The 17,003-nt window shown below is 33.6% G+C and overlaps 2 protein-coding genes and 1 non-coding gene across 6 annotated transcripts; 2 read left to right on the top strand and 1 right to left on the bottom strand.

Annotated features, from left to right (window-relative positions):
• The first annotated feature begins 1,797 nt into the window (after positions 1-1,797).
• On the top strand, positions 1,798-5,860 carry LOC129286856 (heterogeneous nuclear ribonucleoprotein 1-like). The gene is made up of 4 exons (XM_054922934.1): positions 1,798-1,957; positions 2,497-2,719; positions 3,537-4,722; positions 5,284-5,860. Exons 2-4 carry the CDS (start codon positions 2,498-2,500, stop codon positions 5,295-5,297), a joined length of 1,422 nt encoding a protein of 473 aa, XP_054778909.1. The 5' UTR covers positions 1,798-1,957; position 2,497; the 3' UTR covers positions 5,298-5,860.
• A 2,024-nt stretch (positions 5,861-7,884) lies between these two features.
• TRNAL-CAG (transfer RNA leucine (anticodon CAG)) lies at positions 7,885-7,965 on the top strand. The gene has a single exon. It is a non-coding gene; the product is annotated as a tRNA-Leu (tRNA).
• Positions 7,966-8,901: 936 nt separating this feature from the next.
• LOC129285979 (U-box domain-containing protein 4) lies at positions 8,902-12,714 on the bottom strand. Of its 4 annotated transcripts, none has more exons than XR_008587443.1 (4): positions 11,268-12,714; positions 10,645-10,730; positions 9,665-10,061; positions 8,902-9,533 (listed from the first exon to the last, which is right to left on the bottom strand). XR_008587443.1 is itself a non-coding variant. In XM_054922000.1 (3 exons), the coding sequence occupies exons 1-2, from the start codon at positions 12,594-12,596 to the stop codon at positions 10,668-10,670; spliced, it is 1,392 nt and encodes a 463-aa protein (XP_054777975.1). In that variant the 5' UTR covers positions 12,597-12,714; the 3' UTR covers positions 9,579-10,061; positions 10,645-10,667. The 4 variants fall into 4 exon arrangements, 2 of the variants coding, with proteins under 2 accessions (XP_054777975.1, XP_054777974.1); XR_008587444.1 differs by lacking the exon at positions 8,902-9,533 and having other exon boundaries at positions 9,579-9,856; positions 9,952-10,061; XM_054922000.1 differs by lacking the exon at positions 8,902-9,533 and having other exon boundaries at positions 9,579-10,061.
• Between the last annotated feature and the right edge of the window lie 4,289 nt (positions 12,715-17,003).

The raw sequence follows: 17,003 nt of genomic DNA, 5'->3' as shown, positions 1-17,003 counted from the left end.
TTACAGTTCAGGCCTGAATTTATTTAAAGTTTAGCCTAACCTCAAAACCTATTTAAAAGATTACTTAAAATTAAGCCTTTTAAATATGCTTGTATTTTAATTATAAACATCTTAATATACGTTAGGATTATTATAGTATACAATATATAATTTAATTTATTAATTATAGTATATAACAATTGAAAGAACTTATTAACTACAATATGAGTATAACATAATAATAAAGTCATAACATTAAAATTAATATATAAGTCCAATATGATTAAAAACATAATTAAAAATAAAAAAGAATAAAGTGATTAAAAATCAAATGGTGAAAGTTATGTGTTTCTAATATATTATATTATGTGTGTGTGTGTGTAAATAGACTGACCTGTTGGGTTAATAGATTAGGCCTTGAAAAAATAAGTATAACACATTTAGTTAAATAGGCCTAATTAAAAATATAAACCTGACCTAATCTTATTTAATAAATAGATTAGGTTAAGCCTAAAATAGGCTAGGCTGTAAGCCCCCAACTATTTTCACCCTTAATGATAAAAACAATATTATACCATTTTGAGATATTAAAAAAGAACATTATATCAAAAATGAGTTTAGGATCTTAGATACTCATGATCCTATAATTTAGGGATAAATTTGCCATGTAACCTTATATTTAATAAGGACTTGAGTCATATTAAAACTTTGTTGATTTATGTCATGTATACAAAATAAATAGCAGTGTGAAAAGTTTAATTTGTTTATATATTATTAACAATAACAAGATATCTTTTGTTTTCATACTATTATAGGGTGATATAAAAGAATTGAACTATATATAAATTATAAAAATTAAGACTTGTTGATTTAATATTTTATAATGATATTGAATTATTGATACGTTGATGATGAATAAGATACATATTATAAATAAAGATTTTTGAAACAACAGAAATGCATCTTCATGTATTTTTTAATTAAACAATCTTGAAAAACATATTGTGTGATTTGTTAAGGTGATAAATACATTTTTAGTAAAATTTAAGCAGTGATGGTTCAATATATGTTTTTTTTTAACTCTACAGGATTATAATCAAACCAATAAACTATGTACACCTCTAGCGAGAGAGAGAGAGAGAGAGAGAGAGAGAGAGAGAGAAGCTTGAAAAAAAAAGAAGAAGAAGTAACTTAACTTTGGCCTTGCTCAAGGTCGCGTGCCAAAAAAATATGTTAGACGTTAAACCCATTAAAAACTAATTATCCTTTTTTTAACAAAAACGGGTTATACTAAATTATTAAGTTTTTGACCAAATCAATAATTCCATTTCTTAGTCATTACCCTAAATTATTAGCTGCATATAATAGTAGGATGATAGCTTGGTCATTCACATTGATGGGACACAAGAATCTCACAACAAAACATATAATAGAACACAAGTGCTTTCTATATTTGTTTGGTTGGTGAGAATATACGAGCTTGTATTTTTCAAAATGGGCAAATGACTATTGGTAAAAATAATTTTACAACACAATATTAGACAGATCAATAATTTTCTTGCCAGTGATGAAAAAATGGGCTAGAAAAGGTAAATTTTGAAATGATCAATATATCTTGTAGTTAAATGTTATAGGTGCATCGGCCTCTAGCGAAGTTTAAACTTGCAGTCACCATCATCTCTTGCTCGTTACTTTCTTACCAGGATACACAAACAAATCTCTCACCCTCTATATATATATATATATGTATATATTATAATATCATGTACAAATTCCTTTTCTCATACATATCTCTTCTGTGATACACAGCTTTCATTCATTATATATATTTTATCTGCTTGAATCAACCGTAATTGTAAGCCAAAAAGAAAGGAGGAAAAGAAAAGGAAAAAAAGAGGGCCTCTCGCCCTCTCTGCCTATTATGCGTCCTCTCAGATCTTAGATTGTATCAATTTTTCATCTGGGTTGTCTTCATTTGGTGAGTTTTTCTTTGCCAATCTTGTTCCTCCTCAATCCCATCCAAATGACTTTCAGAGTTCGGCGTCGAACTTTTTTCCGTATTAAAATTCGATACTTAAACATCGCTTTTGGAATTTTGGATTGTGGGTTGATCGGTAATCGTTTGATGAAAGGTCCGATGCTCTTTGATTCAATCATAGTATGATTGTTTCTCAGCTGACGTCTAGAATATCCTATTTTTCTGTCAGCTCTTCGAGAGCGTAGATTTGGCTTCCTGTTTTTTTTACTTTTTGTTCTGTTCATTCCACATTATGATGTTGTTTGTCCGATGCTGCCTGCTTGGTTGAATTCATGTTGTCTTGGGAGTTTTGAAACGAATACGCCATTGAACTGCGACGATAAAAATCTAATTATCAGTAAATGATTGGATCCAATCTGTTTATGCCGTTTCTATTTTCGGGACACCTTTTTACTGATGTTTGAAAAGAAATATGTCGTTTTTAGATTTTTTTTTTCATTATTGAATTTTATTCAGAAATGTAATTGATGGAAGTGCAGAATGGGAATGGACACTGGCAAGCTCTTCATTGGTGGAATTTCATGGGATACAAATGAAGAACGACTCAGACAGTACTTCCAGAATTTTGGAGATGTGGTGGAAGCAATGATAATGAAGGATCGGACCACAGGGCGTGCTCGTGGTTTTGGATTTATTGTTTTTTCTGATCCTTATGTTGCTGAAAAAGTTGTCATGGAAAAGCATGTCATAGATGGTAGAACTGTAAGTTCTTGTTTGCCATTCTGTTTATATAGTTGTGTCTCGAAACGTCGTCCTTGCTAGAGCATCACTATTTCATCGCTTGCTGCTTTTCTTGTACAGCATCACTATGCCTCGAAATAAAAAATCTGGGTTTGGGTTTTCTTCGTTTAATTTTATGATGCAAAAAAGGAGCACGAAGTATTGAAAATGAGATCCGTCATTACATGTTCATGTCTGATGCAAGTTTAAATATCGTGAATTATTGTAGAAGATATTCTAATAAGCAATTGGCAGATAACAGTGTATGCCAAGCTTTTCTTTAAAAATCACAATATCCAAGACGGACAATCTTTGGCCATCTACAAAAGCAGTTGCAAAGAAATAATTGTATTGGAATTTGGAGTTTGATCGTGCATCTTGCAAAATTTGTACCGCAGGGAATGGGTTGGGAACAACTCATGTTCTTGTGTTCCAGAAGCCCAGCTACAGCTGGATCTTCATTAAAATTATACTAGCCATATGATTTCTTGTTCAAGGCTGATCGGATATGAGGTTCTGCATCATTTATTTCGGGATTATAGGATACAGATTGTGAAATTGATAGACTCATGGGGATGGGGAATTCAAGTTGATCATTTCTGTGGTGATGGAGGAAGATTCTATTGAACCGAACCTGTAAGAAGTTTAGTTTTTAAGTTGTTGCTGAAACTCAAAGTTCGTTATCTGCGTCCTGCAAACACTAACTCTTTCTAGCCAAAATCTTGACTTATTGTTTGTCTAGCTATTTATTAGTTTATTGTAAAAATATGATTTATTGCATATGATTTTCCACTTGCAGGTTGAAGCAAAAAAGGCCATCCCACGGGATGATCAGAACATTTCTAACAGAAGCAACGGCAGCATTCATGGATCACCCGGTCCAACCCGCACAAAGAAGATATTTGTTGGAGGCCTTGCATCCACAGTTACTGAGAGTGACTTCAAGAAGTACTTTGATCAATTTGGAACAATTACAGATGTAGTTGTGATGTATGATCATAACACTCAAAGACCAAGAGGTTTTGGATTCATCACCTATGATTCTGAGGAAGCAGTGGATAAAGTTCTGTATAAAACATTTCATGAACTTAATGGTAAGATGGTTGAGGTTAAGCGGGCTGTTCCAAAGGAATTATCCCCGGGGCCAAGTAGAGGCCAATTAGCTGGATATAGCTATGGTTTAAGTAGAGTTAGTGGATTTTCTAATGGTTTCATTCAGGGATATAGTCCTAGCTTGGTTGGAGGGCATGGGCTTAGAGCTGATGGCAGATTTAGTCCTGTTACTGTTGGCCGAAACGGATATCCTCCATTAAGTCCCAGTTATGGGACAGGATTGAATTTTGAACCAGCATTTAGTCAAAATGGAAATTCAAACTTGAGTTCTTCCCTTATGTTAGGACGAGCTCTGAATCCTTCATACAACGGAAATTCAAGCAGGTACCATAATGTCATGGGGTATAATGGTACAGGTGTAGGAAACAATTCAGCGAATAAGAATCTTTGGGGGAATGAAAATATTAGCTTTGCTAATAATCCTGCAAATTCTGATGGTTTTCATGGGTATGGAAGTCAAAATGCTGGCATGGGTTCTTTTGGTAATATTGGAACACTGTGGAGTTCCTCCCCTAGTGCAGATCAAGCTGGAACTGTTATTGGCTCTGGCTATGGTAAGGGCACTCTTAACTATGGTTCTGGAGATGTTAATTTTAGGCCAAAAGCAGTAGGATATGGAAAACGTAGTGAAGCCATTGCTGAATCAGTGTCATCATATGCTCTATCCAATGGCAATTATGACGGGGCATACAAAGACATTTATGAAGCTGGGTCATTTTTTGGTGACTACACCTGGAGATCGTCACCTTCAGAACTGGAAGATACTGATGCTCTTGGTTATGATCTTGGAAATGCTGTTTCAGATTTGATAAGCAAAAGCTCTGGTGGCCACATTGGGGCATATGCTGTTGCCAATAGACAATCAAATAGAGGTACCATGCGTTTCTCTTTCAGCATGATATCAAAGTACTCAAATTTCTTGTTTTTTTTTTTAAGTTCTTTACTTTTCTTGGCATAACCAAATTAGTTCATGCTTAGAAGTGAAAACCTGATTTTGGCTTCAAGAGGCAAGTATACAATAGAAGTTCAACGGTGTTTGATTTTTGTTTTTCTCGTAGATTCTGCTGTGTGTCTATTTTTGTGATCCTAGTGAGCTGGCATATTCAGCCATTGGTTGAATGCTGGTCCTGAGGTGATATTTAACCATTTCAGGATAATAGCAGTTCACATGTTTGCTTGAACCTGTGCATTATAATGACAACTTGCAAAACATCGACGACGACGACGGTCATTATAAATTAATAATATAATCATGATTGAGTACAGTGAGATAGACTAGAGACAGAAATAAATGGAGTGTGACTCTGAATTCAAACTGGTGTAAGCTTTGTTTCTGTTGTTGCCTACTGGACACTTTATTCTAGATGTCTTTTGAGTTTGTGTAAATGGAAATACAAAGTTATTCACATTCTTGCAAACACATTTTTCCTCAGGAATTGCTGCATAGGAAGATTGTGAGATGGATGTGTGGATGTTACAGTGACGAAGAATGTCTGGTGCAGAAGGTGACTGAATATGGAAAGCATGGCTGAGATTTTCCCTTTCTTCTTTGAGATACTTTAGTTCTTCTAAAACTTCATTAGAGCTAATTGGCTTGCCTATTTCGAAGAAATTACGAATGCCAAGAACTCACAAAGTGCTTCACTTTCAAGGATTGAGCTTGAGTGAAACATAGGTTTTCTTTGTAGGGGTTCTGAGTTGTAGATGTATAATCAGAGGTTATGGAGTTTGTTAGAATTGCCATAAAGATGCTCACCTCCATTGACAGAGCAACACATAGAACTAGCAGAGACCTCTCTTTCTTTATTCCCTTTCTTCCTTTGCTTTTCAATCCTCTGTTTCTTCTTCCTTCCCACTCCTTTGGCTGTAGATTTGAGTCATGTTGACAGTGCTGGTCTGGTCTGTGTGTTCTTCTGTTTTTCTCTTCACGTGTTCAGTGTTTTGATTTCACAGACTGTACGAAATACTTTGTTGATTTATCAGTGTGATATTATTATCAATGGATGTTCATCTGGGCTTCATAAAGAACAATTTTTTTTTTTTGGGTCAAACAAAAAGGACAAGTTTGTTGATAACATCTTTCCATACTGCTTTTATCGTGTGTGAATTATGCAATTGTTGATGGTGCTTTCCTGTCGAGTATTTACAATGTATGTCTCTGTCACTAGAATTCATTTATGAGCATGAGTGAGGATAAACCGAAGTCTTTGTGTGATTTTGATATTAACTGTGGTTGAGTTTCATTCACCTGTGAAATTTATCGAATGCCTGCAGAAGATCATAGGATTTACCATGTTCCTCTTGTTACTTTCTAGTTTTATTAGATCTTATATTATTGCGCACCATTTATTATCTAATTACATTAAAGATAAAACCATTACAAAGAAAGTTCAAGTACATATTTAGATAACCAAATTAATCAATTTTAAAGATAAAAATTATAGTTTTGTAAAAATATATCCAAACACCTTTATTTACATATCAAAATCAATTATGAACTTAAACCATAATTTTTTTAAAAAAATCCAAATACTCATCATATATGTCAAAATTAATTTTAAATCTAAAGTTATGATTTTCTTAAAAATATCCAAAAAAATTTATACATGTCCAAGTCAATTATAAATATAAAAATATAATTTATAAAATAGTTTCAATGATTTTTTTATAAATTTTTAGAAAAGTAAATTGAAAATCTAAATTTAAAAACCGATAATAATAGCTTATGGAATAATCATGATTTTGAGTTCATAATTAATTTTAACATATATAATGTTTGTTGAAAAGTTTTTTAAAGAATGATAGTTTTGAATTTATAATTGATTTTGGAACTTAATAAGGTGCTTCAATACATTTTTACAAAGCCATAATTTTACTTAATTTTTAATTCTGCTTTTCAATCTTGCTTAAAATCAATGTTATTAATCAATTATATCACATATAATATAATCAACGATATTCAAAATTAATCATATTAATTAATTTTTTCATAGTTAATATTATCATTCGGATATCCAAACTGGCCTCTTGGATTAGACCACCAGTGTAGCTTGGGCAAGCACCAAGAACAAATTACAGTAATATACTTGCCATACGCGTGAAACATGAAAAAACGTTAAAACAGATGAAGTAAATGAGCCTAGATAGAAACTCCGATTTACATGATAATAATACCCTAGAAGAACTAATAAACATGGGTTCAATTAGTAAGAATTTAACTTATAATTTATAAATGTGTGAGATCAAATTTTGTTATCGATATCTATGTAAATATACTTTGAACCTAAACGCATACCTTAATCTTGATGAAGTTTTGAAACCCAACTCACTAAAATTTTCCTTAAAAGAAAAAAAACACTTGAAAAAACAACACACAGTAAAGTTGAAGTATACATTAACAACAAACTCCAACAGATTGTGCATAGCAAAGAAGAAGATACATGAACAAGATGTACATCATGGCAAAATCCTGACCAAGTGGCTTTGTGTGCTATTAAATATGCATTTATTTTTATCAACGAGAGTTGAATCTAATAAAAGTTACTAGTTCCTTTTCATTATAATAAATTAAGGTTTGAATTTTTTATTGAGAGATATGACTGATAATGCTTTAAATAGAATTTCCTTCAATAACAATCCAAATAATGTGAGTAACCCAAAAAGTATACATTCATTCTTATTTGAAACAAAAATAATTTATTAATACATTAAGGTATGTTTATCCTATCCAGTTAAGACTATTTTTAAGTCAATGGCAATCTAAATAAACAAAACAATTGGTCCCCCCCCCCAAAAAAAAACACAATTTTAAGATGATGACTCCATTTTAAATTATATTCTACGCAACTCTTTAAAGCTTTCTTCATTTTTTTTTAAAATACATCTGATAAAAAATTGAAGCATTCAAGTACATTTTAAATCAAACAGAATAAATGTATTTTAGAAAACAAAAATGTGATCTGACTTTAGTTAATTACTTCATCTATTTCTGTGGATTTGTTATATATATAAAGATTGGCCACATCAGATAAGAAGTCAAGATGGCCGAGTTGGTCTAAGGCGCCAGTTTCAGGTACTGGTCCGAAAGGGCATGGGTTCGAATCCCATTCTTGACAACCAATCTATTTTTCATTTTTTCGGCCGCGAAATTAAATTGTTTTTCCTCACTCCTTACCATTGTACTTAACATCGCGACTCTATGGAAGATGGGGATGGACTTGGGCCGTATGGGTTAGAGAAAGGGCTTTCACAGAATGTAAAAATATGGGAACATGCAGCACACTCAGAATGGGCTGCTTCTATTTGCAGATCAACAGAAAACAAAGGCAAAGAAAACTATTTTTTTTTTCATTATAATAATGGGAATTTGTTTTGTTTGTTGTTCTTGTAATCTTTTATGTTGTTAATTAAAATATGAATTCCTTAGAATTTCCAATCTGTCCTGTGTCGAAGAATTACAGGCCAAATGCCCATGTCTTCTTGCCAAATTCACTGTAAAATGCAAAGCTAAGGAGACCATGGCTATATATCAGATTAGTTCACACCTTAGAGGGGACATCAAATCTTCTCAACCTATAAGATATAGCGTTTCTTCCTGTTCGTTTTCTACATCTAGATGCAATTAAATGTTTACTGTAATATATTGTTTTAATAAAAAGTATAAATATGTAAAAACTTTTTACAATTCAGTATATCTTCAAAAATTTTTACTTCACGTACTATAATATTAATTGCAAATTCGTACACTAACCACTTGAAAGAAAAGCTTATCCAACCATTTGAGATAGCCAGATACGCGCGAGTAAACTGTAGAAGTCAGGAGTTTAAAATACAATGATCCTAATGTAATGAAAAAGAAGTATACCCCTTAATAATAACATTCAATGCGGTAGATTACACGGAGGGGTCCAATAACACCGGGTTCTTCTTGTCAAGAAATTAGGAATTTAGGATTAATCGAGCCACAGTTGTTTTGTTTTTTTTTTTTTCGAAGTTTGAAATTATATTGAACAAGTAAAAGTGGACTACACTTAACCCATATTCAACCTTGATTCCAGTACAAAGGATGATGACCCAGCAGGGTAAAATTTTATTTGGCTTTAAAGAGAAGGGAAACTGCTGCCAGTACCACTAACCAAAAACAGCCAGATCTTTAGATGCAAAGCATCAATCAAAATATGTACAAAACACAGAGCCTTTCAAGTTGATAATGAATGATGAAGATAAAGTCCACCGACACAGGTTTATTCAAACTTGATGGTTTGGAAAGTGCAACAACCTAAACAAAGAAAGGGGAGGACGAAGCCTACCTGCTCCGCCAGCTAATTAGTTATTATTATTAGGAAGGACAAAGAAGAGAAGATTTGAATTGAAAGGGGGTAGACATTAGACAGTAGACAGACACCCCCCAGCATTTTTAAAACGAGGATAGTGATATGAGCTGACATCAGGCAAATGGAGAAAATAATATGCTCAAAGATGATGTAATCTTGTGGTGGTGGGGCTCACCTGAGCTGACCTGACCTGCTAGCTGTGGGCTTTGTTTGGCTTGGGATGCAGAGAAATCCCATTTGCAAATTGGATGTCGATGGATTGATGCTCCGATGCAAGCATGCATTGGGTGAGCCCCCCTCCCCAACAATGACAACGCAGCTGTGTGGACCCCATACCCTCATCATTTATTCTTGTTCCATGTTCATGCATTCACTTAATTAGAGTGAGCTTTAAATTATAGCATGTAGTACGTATTAATTTATTATATCTATTTTCAATGGATCTTTTAAAGGTCTTAATCCACTTTCAAAGTTCACTCACATTTAACGAATATTTCTTCTGGCCTGGGAAGATGTTTTATAACTTGGAAAAACCTAAAGCCAGGCATTCGGCAGCCGAGAAGAAAAATCAGAGTTTTGAGAAAACTCATTTTCTTCAGGTGGCTCAAGACTTTGGTCTTGGCTGCTTATCTTCAACTTTGATCATGCCATTCTTAGTTTTCTTCAACTTTTCCTGAAAACCATGACACGATTTTCAGGTAGCAAAACCCAATAATGAATCATAAAATCAAAGGAGATTGTGAGAATCTACAGCTGTTTTGATCGTACTCTTATTCGCTAATACTACAAGAGGCGTGCACTTGAGACTTTCTCAATCTTAACAATCACGTGCCGGTGTCAACAGGGAAAGATTCCAAATTTACATTCCCGACCTTTTCCTGGCAAACAAGCAAAGGGATAAAGAAAACGCCGGTACGAAAATTGATATGTACTTCTGCAAAGGCTGATATATCGTCAAGAACACACAACACTTCAGGTGACTGTTAATTTGTTATATCAGAAGAGGTGAAGAATAATCCAAAAGGAAACGGAGTAGGTTCTTTCATAGCCCGGATATAGTAAACATTTGTGAAGTATCCCATCTACGAAATTAAAGCTCCATATTGGCCAAACAAAAAATTAGGGACTGACAAACATATTCCATGCAGTGCAAACACTACCTTCACTTTGGCAAATAATAGGACATACAATCAGTAACCCTTTTACACAAAACTAGGGTCATCAAACTTGATATAAGGAAGTTACCCAAATCTCATCGCATCAACCCAAACCCAAAGACAACCATGTAAATCGTGAGAACATGACGAATTGAATAGGGGAAAGCAACCAAAACCTAGCTAAGTCCATACATCTAAGGGTCAGTCTACAGCCCGCTAGCTCAACACACATCTAATTTCGCCACACTGTACAAATAATAAAAACCACCCATATATACAAAAACAAATTACATAGTACAATTACCTTCCTAGGCAGCAACTAATTCTCTAAGGACTTGAAGTGGATGCTTCTTGTCTTGATTCTCTCAAATATGCAAGGAGCGTTTCTGCCTGCAAAACCAACCAGAAACTTCAACAACGATGGAAAAAAAATACGTCTGATCTCTAGGATATAGACAATGCATCTTGATGAAACCAAAAATCGCACAACCTATCAATCTATGCCCATCGCCAGCAAGATAATGCATGAGAATGTATTGTGTGAAACAAAGTTTCTATGACTTCAGGTTTTCAAACAAAATATAGTAATATTGTAATTATAAGCTGTCTCCGGATTCTGTAAAATCAAGTCTTCTCGAAGGCAAATTATCATGAAAGGATTACCTCTTCCTATTCTAAATTTGCTCAAATGATCGAAGCCTTTGCCATTGGCATGGAAGTTACCTAGCAAGCTAATTGCCTATAATTTCTTACAACCGACCATGTAATCCTCATCATCATAGGAAGCTTAATGAACTCCAAAGGACCCAGAATATCACGATCGGTACATATCTGGGGCTATATTGGATTTCAACGAAACAAATACTGATTGAGCACTCAAATTATCCAGGCTATGATTTGAATTTGTTGATGTTAATAGAAACTCACCTTGTGCTTAGCTTTAACACTTCCGGTCTGAGAAAGAGCAACCAGAGGGGGTATTCCACCCTCCCTCACAAGCAATCCTCTATTCCTCACACTGTCAGCACATAGCTGTAAAAGTGTCAAAACAGCAAATTCCTTCCCCTTCACAGAGCCATCTTCAATCGCCTCAACAAGAGCAGCTATTCCGCCTTCATCAACAATTGCTTCCTTCCCTTCCGGAATCGCGGCCAAGCTATTAAGTATCACCATTGCCTTCTCAGACATACCCGTTCCTTGCTCTGCCACCATCTCCACAAGCGGCTTCACTGCTCCGGCGCTCACTGCCCTCTCCTTATTTGGCCTTATAGAGCAGAGCTTGTAGAGAGTCGTCAGAGCGTCCTTCTTTCCCCTGCTCGAACCACTCAATAGCAAGGAAACAAGCGGTGGTATTGCCCCACTAGCCCCGATAGAGCTCTTGTTTTCTTCAACTAACGCAAGGCTCAGAAGCGCACATGCCGCGTTCTGCTTCGAAGTCTCTGTTCCGGTTTTGAGCACATAAATCAGTGACTTTATAGCTCCTGCATTGGTAATCAGAATCTTGTTATCTTCGTGCAGCGAGAGATTCAGCAAGGCCGTGACGGCGTGTTCCTGCGTCCACGGATCACTGCAACGAAGCAGGGGAACCAAAGTGGGAACCGCACCAGACTCACCGATCAGAGCTCGATTATCCGCTCGATTCTTCGCCAGCAGCCTGAGCTTAGCCGCAGCAGATCGCTTCACAGCAACCGACTGTGACTGTAGCCCATCGATACAGATCTTCACCGTCGGCTGAAGATCCTCCGGCGAAATACTCTCAATGATCTCGGTAGAGAAATTCTCTCTCTGCAGAAACCCCAGGCACGGCTCCGGCTCCGGCTCCTTCTCTGCTTCACGACTGGCATCGCTCTTCAACACATTTTCCGGAGACGGTAAACTCGCCAGCCTCTGCAGCTCCCCGGAAATATCGCTGCTACAAGCCGAGAAATCACTGAAAGCTTGAGAAAGATCAAGCAACTCCTCCTCCGTAGCAGAAGACTTGGCAGATTTGTTGTTCTTCGATGCAAGCTCGCCAAGCCTCAGGTCTATGACCGAATCGGTCATGTTTTCCGACAGGCAAGTGGATTTCTCGGTGGCCGTGGTGAAGGAGCAGCTATGGTCATCCTGGAAGAAATTAGAGCGTATAGTTCGCATAGACCTTCCAGTGTGTCGCTGGATTCTGGACGAAGAATTGTTGACGGAAGTAGTAGTAGAGTAATAGCTTCGGGTCAAAGGGAAACGATTGGAATTGGAGTGAGAATCCTCCAGAGAAACCATATTCGATATCTAAGACAGATATGGAAGATTATCAAGCCTCCGATATAGATAATCTTCAAGAGATTTTCATGGCGATGGAGAGAGAGTGAGTGAAGGCGAAGCGAGGTTGAAGAACAAGGGTCATCATCAGCTAGAAGCTTTAATACGAACGTCTTTTTTTAATTAAAAAATAAAATAAAATAAAAGGCTGGTCCTTGCTGTGAGAACAGTGTGCGTGCTAGGATTTGGTATCCCGGTTAGTCTACAATCACAGAGCCTCTGATTTTAAATTCCTCACAGGCAGTAATATGACCGCCATCTGAGACTAGAGTAGCAAACAAGCGTTGGGTCAGTTCAAATAAAAATTCGTGCTTTAAAAAGTGATTTTTTAATATAATTAAGCTTCTAAACTTGATCTTCATAAATCTTTAAAAAATGAGTTCGGATTCGAACAGCTTTTTGAACCTGGTTATTAAAATTAATTATTTAAATTAAACTTGACAGATTAATCCAAATTCATCCAAAAAATTTAAGATCAAACTTAAAAAAATAATAATTTTTAAATGTTCAACCTATTTGGATTGCTCCAATAGATCCGAAAAAATTCAAATCAAATAAAAACTCATCGAATTTGACTTGAATACCTAAATAAAAAAATTTATTAAATATAATAAATATTAATTAATTCTTTAAATTTTATGTTGTTTTATATTATAAAATTATATATTTGAGTGCATTACTATAATTATTTTTTAAATAAATTAAAAATATTTATAGTTTCATATTTTTATTATTTTTAAACATAAAAATATCTCAAAATAATATTTAAAATTTATTTTAATATTATTTTATATATTTTATGACTCATTTTTTTAAAAAAAAAGTTGAGTCCTATGCATCATTTGTGTATCTGAAAAATATATTTTTTATTTTTTATAAAATAAGATAATTAATTCACAAGTAAACAAATTAAAAACAATTTTAAAAATAAAATTTCGGCATATACAAAATCTTGACTCTACTATTATATTAACATAATAAATAAAACAATATTCTTGAATAATTATTTGATTATCATCCACATCTAATTTAGTTAAAAATTAAGAATAAATTAGAGTAAATATCCATTATATTAAGGGGTTAAACAATATAAAAATTAAATAATTTTTTTCATATAATATAATAATGGTTTTTTTTTCATATTCTTAAAAATGAAAAAGTACAGTTTATTTAAAAATTATTAAAAATTTTGAACTAATTGGGGTAAAGATTTTAAGTTAGTAGTATAACTGTGGTTAAATTAAGATTAACTTGATTATAATTAAAATAACATAATTTAATTAAAATATATAAAATCTTTATATATGACAATAATAAGAGCAATATTTAAAAAAAATAAGACGTTAACTTATGAGAAAGAAAAAATACTCATAAATAAATTACACATAATACAATAAAATAATAACAAAGCTACTTAAGCACAAAATTAATAAGTTATTTTAAGATTGATCTAAATAAACTCGACTCGAATAAGTTTGGCCCGTCTGAATTACTTGATCTACTCGTTCTGTTTTTTTCAATCTATGTAAAAATGGTGTGTAGAGAAAAAAATTTAATGCTTAAACTTTTTTAACTTCTGACCTCTCAACTCTCACCTTCTCAACTTAAAAATTGAAGATTTTACAGTAGAGTTAGGAAAATGAATTGACCCAACAGGCTAGCCTGTTTAACTAAATGAGACGAGCTAGCCTAACCCACAAAATTAATGGGCTAAAACAAGCCAGCCCACAGGTTAAACACATTGGCTTGCCAGCTAACATATTTAAAAAAAAATTCAATCACCATATATCTTCTTATAAATCTATAATAATAACAATATTTCTCAAATCTATAATTTATGACTTTTAAATATGTTTTTTGCATTTGAAAAATAGTGTAAGTCTTTCTTACATATTGCAAATGAAATTTTTGTTATAATTTGTAAATCAATGATTTATTAGTTTTTTTAAAAATATTTTGAATACATATTATTTGTTAATCTCATAAAATTTATTAATTGAAATCACAAATATGAATTCACTGTGAAAAATAATATAAGTTTATATTTAAATTTTATTTCTTAGAAAGAAATATATGGGTTTATATTATTTGTTAATCTCATGAGATCTATGTTTATTTTATTTATTTACAAGTTCTTTAATTCCTAATTTTTCTTGAAATGTAGACTAAATGTATATATTTATATTATATAAATTTTAAATTGTTTTCAAAAAAGTATGATACCTTTTTTGTGGGCCAACCCTTGGGCTAGCCAGCTTGTTAGACAATGAGTTGGGTTGTATTTCTCAACCCATTTTATCTAATACATTGACCTAATCTAACTTGTAAAAATGGCAACCCGCCCGGACTAAACCCATGAGTTGGCCCGTAGCTTATTTGCCTATTACTATTTTATAGTCACTCATTTGTCATCTTGTCTGTCGTCACTTATTTTTGCCTTAATCGGCATCTCTACTCACCCATTAGCCGTCGGTTATCTCTATCTCGTCTCTGATCTCTACCTCACTCAAAGTCACTTTACTCTCCTTCCCTCATCTACTTGCCCTATCTGCCCTTCACGTCACGTTTCACATCTGCTCTCCCTCACACCTATCATGATTTGCTTTTCAGTCACAGTTGTTGTCTTATCGTGGGTGATAGCTAACTAATATTTTAATCTTTGACTGTTTTAGGTAAGTGTTTTGATTCTCACAAAGTTTAACCAAATTAATTTTTTTTGTTGGCCAAATAGAAAAATTACTTAATTTATTTTATATTTAATTTTAAACCATATTAATTAAATAATTATTTTTTTTTTTTTCTATAATCAGGTTTGCGAGTGGACCTTAAGCTTTTTACATAAATGTGAGGTCTCAAAATTTGAAAAAATTTTAAAAAATCGAGCTCGATGATCTGAGTCCTTAAAAGTAAGGGTCGGGCCATCCGTCAACTCTATCTGAGCGGCGTGAATTTGCAGACAAGATAGACGGTGTAGATGGGTGGCGGATGACGGGACAACAATCCAACGGTGTCGGAAGGTAAACTAGCCTGACGTGATGATAAGTGGTGGGCCCGTCGGCGTGGAGGGAAACGCCGTCGTTTCAATGAACCATTCCCGGACTATAGGTCGCGAAATTACGGAAGTATCCTCCAAGGGGAGTGGGTGAAAGAAGCTGTGACGAAGTTGCCGGGCTGGACCCCACCCTGAGTGCTTGATCTTTTTCCTTTTCTTTTTATATCGTTTAAATGATTTCGTTGTTTGCACTTTATCTCTGGTTTTTAGTGAGACACGAAGTTACAAAGACCAGTGGGGTTGGATGACGTGGAAAGATTCTGTGCTGCGGGCTGTACGAAAAGGCTCAACTGACAGTTGGAACAAGTGCCACGCGTCGGATTTGCCAGAAGTCCCGCGTGTACTACGCTACAGGTTATAACTCCACCAGCAGCGCCGTCCAATATGAATTACTGTGGACAAAAAGGAAGGTCAAACAGACTATCAACAGTGGCTTAAGAACTGAGGAGGCCTGCCAAGTACTAATTCTAACGGGGAACAAAGTTAATTACTCATGCACAATTATCTCTAACAAAAATATTCTTGTAGAAACAAAAAACTAAAAAAGAAAGAGCTCGTGAGAAACGAAGTACCAGAATACTCCCTTGGCTCTCAAATATTTAAAAAAATCAATTTATAAAATTTAAGAAAATTTATTGAGTATAATAAATATATCTGAAATTAAAAAAATTGAATTAAATTATCCTTATAATTAATAAAAATTTTATTTAATGAAAATAAACATTATCTTTACGAACAAAATTAAAAAATGTGATAAACACTTTTTAAAATTTATAATTTTATTTATAAATAAAAATAAAGACACACATTAAAATAATTCCCCTCGAGGGAATAAGTTTTACCGTATATCTTATCTGATTATGGCGGGCTTGGGCTTGCCCACAAGAATCCCGTGTGGTGGTCACCCGTATCTTCCTGCACGTGTGTTGGAACTGAGCTTTTTAAAGTGTAAAGCAGCTGATAACTTTACCGGGTACAAATACAATATAAAATTACAAATGATAATAATTTATGTCACTTAAAAAAATTGACTAATATATTATTTTCAATTATAACCTAATTTGAATATCATAGATTATATTTTCACTAAGTTAGAAGCGTAATTTTTTATACTCTTCTGGCTCTATATATTAGTTATTTTTAAAAAATATAATTTAGTTTACTTTATAAATCATTAACCGATAAGATTATTCTATTTTAAATTAAAATTTTTAAATTATCCTTAAAAAATAACAAAAAAAGATAAAAAATAATATTATATTATATATTTATTTTTTATTTAATTATATTTTATAATTTTATAATATTAATATTAA

This window comes from Prosopis cineraria, unplaced genomic scaffold, assembly GCF_029017545.1.
Source record: "Prosopis cineraria cultivar Desert tree isolate PC_DT_omini unplaced genomic scaffold, ASM2901754v1 PC11, whole genome shotgun sequence".
Lineage (NCBI taxonomy): Eukaryota > Viridiplantae > Streptophyta > Magnoliopsida > Fabales > Fabaceae > Prosopis > Prosopis cineraria.
Note: the sequence above shows the minus strand (reverse complement) of the source record. Positions and strands in the feature narration are given on the sequence as shown.

Excerpts from the sequence above, each read along its gene's own strand:
- LOC129285979 (XM_054922000.1), bottom strand. The coding sequence starts at position 12,596 with ATGGTTTCTCTGGAGGATTCTCACTCCAATTCCAATCGTTTCCCTTTG. Across the intron at positions 10,731-11,267 it reads GTGTTAAAGCTAAGCACAAG|GCAGAAACGCTCCTTGCATA; the intron begins GTGAGTTTCTAT and ends TTGGTTTTGCAG.
- LOC129286856 (XM_054922934.1), top strand. The coding sequence starts at position 2,498 with ATGGGAATGGACACTGGCAAGCTCTTCATTGGTGGAATTTCATGGGAT. Across the intron at positions 2,720-3,536 it reads ATGTCATAGATGGTAGAACT|GTTGAAGCAAAAAAGGCCAT; the intron begins GTAAGTTCTTGT and ends TTCCACTTGCAG.